Source organism: Eurosta solidaginis, chromosome 2, assembly GCF_040869045.1.
Source record: "Eurosta solidaginis isolate ZX-2024a chromosome 2, ASM4086904v1, whole genome shotgun sequence".
NCBI lineage: Eukaryota > Metazoa > Arthropoda > Insecta > Diptera > Tephritidae > Eurosta > Eurosta solidaginis.
The window spans coordinates 107,398,936-107,406,852 of record NC_090320.1 but is presented as its reverse complement, the minus strand read 5'-3'; the positions used below and the strand labels follow the sequence as shown (position 1 = coordinate 107,406,852).

The 7,917-nt window shown below is 33.0% G+C and overlaps 1 protein-coding gene across 1 annotated transcript; it reads left to right on the top strand.

The window, feature by feature from the left end:
- Nucleotides 1–1,018: 1,018 nt before the first annotated feature.
- Nucleotides 1,019–7,287, top strand: LOC137240136 (uncharacterized). Its single transcript, XM_067766079.1, has 2 exons — nucleotides 1,019–2,459; nucleotides 2,764–7,287. Exon 2 carries the CDS (start codon nucleotides 4,039–4,041, stop codon nucleotides 4,942–4,944), a length of 906 nt encoding a protein of 301 aa, XP_067622180.1. The 5' UTR covers nucleotides 1,019–2,459; nucleotides 2,764–4,038; the 3' UTR covers nucleotides 4,945–7,287.
- The last annotated feature ends 630 nt before the right edge of the window (nucleotides 7,288–7,917 follow it).

Genomic DNA, 7,917 nt, shown 5'->3' with positions numbered 1-7,917 from the left:
GAAAAATTTTCTTCTAATTGAAAAATCTTATTTCTAAAATTTTGATGTTGCTTTGCCCGGGAGTTGAACCCAGGGCATACGGAGTGATAGGCGGAGCACGCACCATCACACCACGGTGGCCGTGTATATAATAACTTTTTTTTTATTTTTTTTTTTTTATTTTGCCGAGTCTTTGATGGGCAGCGGTTTGTCAAGCGTCACGATCTGAGACTGCTCAGCTACAGAAGAAATTTCATCAGCCAAGCGTAATACTTAAAGAGAACAGAAGCAAACGTATTATACATTAATTTAGAGAGGTGAGAACAATCTTTTTTTATAGAAAAAAGGGAGTCCGAGCTATCAAATGTGTTTGAGTGAGAGTTATAAACTTGGCATAAACGCCGAAAAGGTTCATTTTGTTCGAAATTCGTTCTACATTGTTTCAGCAGAAGAGGTTTGAAGTGTCTCGATGTCCGAGAGGGAACGCAAAAGTTCACTTCATTCAGAAGGAATGGGCTCGAAATTTATCCATTTAAAAGTTTTGTCATAAATATTACACCAAGCATTTCCCTTCGACTAGCAAGAGTTGGAAGATTGATAAGCTTTAATCGATTAGTATAAGGTGGAAGATTAGTTAAAGAGTCCCATTGGAAAATTCTTAAGGCAAATAGTAAAAATTGTTTTTGTATTGATTCGAGACTGTCTGCATGGACTTGATAACGCGGATTCCAAATTATCGAGCCGTATTCTAATATTGACCTAACTAATGTTGCAAAAAGTGCTTTAGTTATCTAATACTGTTTTCACACAGACGGCTTATTGAATAATAAAGGCAATTTTCTACATTAAGACGCTTATTGAGCTCAATTTTCCCTACAAAATTCGAATCTATTATTATTTCATTAGTAGCTAATCGAATGCCTAATGAAGTCAAAAGCACAATGCAACTCTGTTGGCAGCTTTCCACTTCTTAGTTTTTGGTGTGTTCAGTGCTTAAAAATGTCATTTGTCAAAGCAAATGTCATTGTCTGTGTAGTGCCAAAATAAATGCATTAAAATAAATTGTAGATGGCAACCCTCTTTAGAAATGTGCAAGATGCAACCATACATCAGATGCACTTGGCATCACTAAAATTGTTAGAGTCGAGCAATTTGGAGAGTTTCTGATTGGTTGAAACTGCCGTTGTTCGACGCCATGATTTTATTTTGGATGCCATCATTAATTTCGTTGCTAAGCAACGAAGAGAAAACTGCCGAGCTACAGGTTGGCGTTAGCGGCAGTTTTCAGTTTGAAGTCAACCGGCCGACCCATCAGTCGCGAGAAATAAAATCCGCAACCAACAAAGCACAAGCGGTATCATTAGAAACTTGTGAAAAAAAGTAGAACCGCATTGGTGAACTAAAGTATGCAAATAAAGTTTTATTAGAACTAAAAGTCTATAAGTAAAACTAAGAACTAAAAGTTTATAAACATTAAAAATATAAATTCAGTTTTAAATACATGCTAAAAAAAAACAATTTTGATTTCATTTTTTGAATTTGGAAAATAAAACTAAACAAAACTAGGTAAGTGCTGGTGTGCTACGGGCCGTGAGTGCGGAGAACATTTTTGGCGGATCCATAAGATGGATCCTCGATATGGCGACCGTGGGCCGAAGCCCTGTAAATGCGGCGAGTGGCCGGAAGGAGGCAAGCCTCCTAACAGGCGTGGGAATTGAAGAAAAAAAACCCCACTTAAAATTTAAAATTTAAAAAAAAAAAAAAATTTATAATTAACAAAATACACATACATACAAAGTTATAAAATCAAAAAAATATCACAAAAAAAAAGTTTAAAACCAAAAAAAATTTTACAAAAAAATTATAAAACATTAAAAACTATTACAAAAAAATATAAAAATTTGAAAAAGTCTACAAAAAAAAATACAAAATATACAAAAAAATTTAAAAACGTCAAAAATCTACAAAAAAAAACTACAAAAATGTAAAAGCCGTTTACAAAAAAAATTACAAAATATTTAAAAAATCTCTACAAAAAGTATAAAATCAAAAAGTTACAAAAAAAAATTTAAAATAACTACAAAAATTACAAAACTTAAAAATTTTTTACAAAAAATACAAAGACAAAACTATGAATTACCAAACTATTAAAACATGTAAAACATTTAAACATTTTCAACAAAAAAATCTACAATAAAAATTATTAAAACGTTGAGTCCACCAAAAAAAAAAAAAAAAAAAAAAAAATTTTTTTTCAAAAATCAGCACAAATGAAAACTGTACCAAAATTTTTGTAAAACGGCACTAGCCAGGTCACTTATAACGGCACGTAAAATAGCGGCTCGGAAAAAACCACAGATAGCGGCAAATCCATACCAACAAAAAGTGAAGCCACTAAGCAGAAGCAGAAGCAGCAGCCGAACAGTAAGCGCAGCGGCAGACCAGCAGCAGCAAAACAGCAAGCGGTAGGAGCGGCAGTGGTATGCGAAACATTTTTTCATTATATATGTACATTTTATAAGTTACGCTTTTAAATTTTCATCATTATATAAACTAAATTACAAATTTCAAATTTTTATTGAAGAAATAAACATAAACAAAAAAAAAAGGATTTTTATATTATATCAAATTTTCCAACATTCTAAAAAAAATTTTTTTTTCAAAAAATTACTTACCATACTAATTACAAAATTTGTTTCATTAAATTCAAAGTAGTAAATTAAACTAAATTATTTCCTACAAAAAAAAAAAAAAAAACAACAATAATTTTTCACATACATATAGGTATATGCGTAAGCTTCCAGGTAGGCACTGTGGGACAGGGTCGGACAAAAACGGAAAATTTTAAAGCTTTATTCGGTATTTTCAAAAATTGCCATAATTAATAATTAACAATAAAAATTGTTGGTTTTAGTCCCACTCTGCCCTACAGTGGGCTCCATCACAAAAGAATACAAACAAAAATTTAGTTACTTTTTCAAAAGCGGTGCGTCCGCATATAAGCAGTTAAAAATATGATTACAATTTTTCTTTAAAGCGGTGCGTCCGTGTATAACGACATAAATTTTTTTTACATCCCGGTGTGTCCGAGGACATTTATATTACAATTTTGGAAAGATGCGGTGCGCCCGTATCTATAAAAACAAAAACAATACAATTTTGATAAAAGCGGTGCGTCCGTTTAAAGCCTGTACAAAAATATTTGCCATTCTATAATCTTTGCATTTAAATTCAAACAAATTTATAACTTTGCCATACATTTCTGATTCAAAAAATTTTTTTTTCACATTCTGTACAATTAAAAATTCGTACATTTCAATAAATATATTCGTAAACAATCAACATCTTTTAAATTGCATGTGAATCCCAATTCCCATTCCCGTTTTACATGAAAAATTTTCAGCTAATTTCAATCATTGGATTTAGATTTGCGGACAACAAAAACGTAAAGTATTTCTTTAATCTTTCTTTTCATTAACTAATCACTAACTTTAATATTTCAATAAAATTCACTAACTAACGTTTTTGCTATAAGTATTCGCTAACAAATTGTATAATTATAACTATAATCTAAAAGCTTTCAACAATACATACTTCCACAAACTTCTTTTAAAATATTTTCATAAATTTCCTTTAAGAATACTTTCATAATTTTCTTTTGAGCTCAACTCAACTCGTTCCAATTTAATTTCCTTTAAATTTCTATTCAATCTTCATAAACAAATACCACATATCTTGCAACAAAATTTTTTAATATTTCGTCCATTCGTTTCAACACGTATGGACCTAAGAAGCGGAAAGGTTATTTCTAAAAATTCCAATCCAGATTCAAATCCCGAAAATTCAGAGCAAAATTTAGATTCCACAAACTTAGAGCAAGATATAGATTCCAATAACTAAGATTCTGATTCATCTTCGAGTTCATCGTCAACTAATACCTTAACAAGTGAACATAATTATAAATTATCCCTGAGTGCAGACTTTTTAGGTTTTGCTGATCAGCCTGTAACTCCAAATTCTAGTTTCTCTATTCTAACTCCGATTCTTAACGTTACAACCATGGCCACAATCGAGGAGAAAAAATCGTTTATTAGTACTTGTGCCTCGATTATGCGAGACAACTACAGTGGAGACCCGTTAGCACTTGGCTCATTTATAAATAAAGTTGAATTAATGGAAGTATTCTCTACCGAAAATTTAACCCCTACTTTTATTGCATTTTTAAAATCCAAGCTCGAGGGCAAAGCTCGCGAAGCACTACCAACGCATATAGAATCAGTCAGCCAAATTAAAGAAGCGCTATGTAATGAAATTAGGCCAGACAACTCGAAAGTTGTCGCGGGAAAAATTGCAGCCTTAAGAGTAACCAATAACAACTTTTCAGAATTTTCAAAGCAGGTAGAAGAGCTTTCTGACTCGTTAGAGCGATGTCTAATCATTGAAGGTATGACGAAGGCAAAAGCCCATGAGATGGCAGTTGAACAAACCATTAGCGTTTGTAGATTAAATAGTAGGTCAGATATGGTGAAATCAATCCTTGCGTCAACAACCTTCAAAGACTCAAAGGACGTAGTAGCAAAAATGATTATAGAGCGAGATCAGGAAGTTAAAGAGCGGCAAGTGTTAGCGTTTCGGTCACGTCCAATAAGATATAATAATTTCCGTGGGAATTATAGAGGCAACAGTAATTTCAGGTACAACAATAATAGTAATTTTCGATTTAACAATAACGCAAATAGGCAACACAATAATACAAATTTCCGAAATAACAATTATAACAGAGGCAATAATCGCAATTACAATAGAGGCAATAGCAATTCCAACCATAACAATAATAATCGGTCCGGAAATAACAGAAATTCCAATAATCAGGGTTCAAATTCTAGAAATTCAGCCAATGTTCGTTCTTTAAATGCCGAAGCCCCTCAGGCGCGAACACTGAGGGAGCAGGAGCAATTCGACTAAATATTTCTCAGTCAATATATTGTCTAAATTTAAATTTTTCCGATTTCGTCGAAGTCGCTTGTAGCGATTCACATAAAATATGTTCTTTTCTAGTAGATTCACAGGCAGACATTTCATTAATAAAAATTTCCAGTTTGGCAAACGATGTAGAAGTAGACGATAGTAACGTAATAAATATTACAGGCGTAACAACAGACACGGTAACGACAATAGGAACAGTTAATACAAGTATAATCGCATCAAATAAATTTTTTCCTCTGACTCTTCATGTTGTCAACGACAACTTTAATATCCCTTCGGACGGCATAATAGGGAAAGACTTTCTAAAAACGAACAAATGCATAATCAATTATGCTAATGACACAATTACATTCGGACAAGGGACAGAAAAGGTAAATGTTTCAATTTTGCATAGCACTTCAACAAATACTCTTGTAATTCCACCAAGATGCGAAGTTTTTCGTGTTTTTAGTTTGGAAAATTCGACAAGTCCAGTTTTTGTCGATTCTCAGGAACTTAGTAACGGTGTTTTCACAGCAAAATGTATCGTTGATACAAAAAACCCAATAATAAAAGTTATCAACACCACCGACGAGGTCAAGTATGTAAAAGATTTCAATATTCAAACTGAAGACATTAAAAACTTCAATGTCTATCGAATAAATGATACACCTATCGATTCAAAACGTATAGAAGAGCTTAAATCAATTTTGGCAAAACAAATGCCTTCTTACGCTAAAAAGAAATTACTTGATTTATGTTTGAAATATTCTGATATTTTTGCATTAAAAACCGACTTAATGACGCTTAATAATTTCTACGAACAAAAACTTAGACTAACTGACAAAACTCCTGTCTATATTAAAAATTACCGTTTGCCATACACACAACGCGAAGAAATCAATAAACAAGTCGAAAACCTATTACAGAATGATTTAATCGAACCTAGTTTTTCAAATTATAACAGTCCTTTAATTCTGGTACCGAAAAAAGATCCAACAGGCAAAAAGTCGTATCGTATGTGCGTAGATTTCAGAGCAGTCAATAAAAAGCTCATAGCCGACAAATTTCCACTAGCACGCGTTGATGACATACTCGATAATCTTGGCAGAGCCAAATACTTTTCAACTTTAGATCTTTTTTCTGGTTTTCACCACATACCCCTTCACCCTAAATCTAGAGACGTAACTTCTTTCAGTACAGATCGAGGAGCTTTTCGGTGGAAAGTTTTACCTTTCGGGTTAAACATTGCACCAAACTCATTTTCTCGTATGATGTCAATAGCATTTTCAGGCATTTCGCCAAATCAGGCTTTTATGTATATTGACGATGTTATCGTCATTGGTTGTAGTGAGACACACCACCTTAAAAATTTGGAAAAAGTTTTCGAAACCTGTAGAAAGTTTAATTTAAAGCTGAACCCAATCAAATGCAATTTCCTTCGTTCTGAAGTAACTTTTCTAGGCCATAAATGTACGTCAAAAGGTTTGCTGCCAGACGATTCAAAAATAGACGCTATTAAAAGGTATACTAAGCCAAAAGACAAAGATGCGGTTAGGCGATTTGTCGCCTTTGCAAATTATTACAGGCGATTTATACCGAATTTTGCGTCACTGGCAGCGCCTTTAAATCGTTTAAATAGGAAAAAAGTTGAATTTGTTTGGGACGAAGCGTGCGAAAACGCTTTCGAAAAACTAAAACAAGCATTAATGTCTCCTCAACTACTACAATACCCTGACTTCACAAAAGAATTTATAATTACAGTAGATGCTTCTAAGAGTGGGTGTGGCGCTATATTAAGCCAAAAGCACGGTGATAACGATTTACCAATTTGTTTCGCGTCAAAATCTTTTAATAAAGCAGAACAGAAAAAAGCAATTATCGAATTAGAACTCCTAGCAATACATTTCGCTATAAAGCATTTTCGTCCATATGTTTACGGTACAAATTTCACAGTAAAATCTGATCATAGACCACTAGTTTATCTTTTTAACATGAAAGACCCTTCGTCTAAACTTTCTAGAATTCGATTAGAACTATCAGAATATAAATTTACGATTGAATATATAAAAGGAAAATCTAACGTTGTGGCTGATGCTCTTTCACGCATTAGTATAGACGAAATAAAAGAATCTACAAAGCATGTTTTAGCAGTCCAAACGCGATCACAAACCAAACAAAAGGATTTACAAAATAAAGACGATAATTTTACTGATACTTTTTGCGAAACGCCTAAAGTACAAGTTTACGACAAATTTTCATACAATTTTTCAAAAAAGATACCGCGAATAAAGTCGACTATACAATTTAATAAAAATAATGAGATCTCTAATATACAAATTTATGCGCATTTAAAACATAAATATAAATGTAGATGGCAACCCTCTTTAGAAATGTGCAAGATGCAACCATACATCAGATGCACTTGGCATCACTAAAATTGTTAGAGTCGAGCAATTTGGAGAGTTTCTGATTGGTTGAAACTGCCGTTGTTCGACGCCATGATTTTATTTTGGATGCCATCATTAATTTCGTTGCTAAGCAACGAAGAGAAAACTGCCGAGCTACAGGTTGGCGTTAGCGGCAGTTTTCAGTTTGAAGTCAACCGGCCGACCCATCAGTCGCGAGAAATAAAATCCGCAACCAACAAAGCACAAGCGGTATCATTAGAAACTTGTGAAAAAAAGTAGAACCGCATTGGTGAACTAAAGTATGCAAATAAAGTTTTATTAGAACTAAAAGTCTATAAGTAAAACTAAGAACTAAAAGTTTATAAACATTAAAAATATAAATTCAGTTTTAAATACATGCTAAAAAAAAACAATTTTGATTTCATTTTTTGAATTTGGAAAATAAAACTAAACAAAACTAGGTAAGTGCTGGTGTGCTACGGGCCGTGAGTGCGGAGAACATTTTTGGCGGATCCATAAGATGGATCCTCGATATCTGCATGGCGGAACGATACAAGGTGGC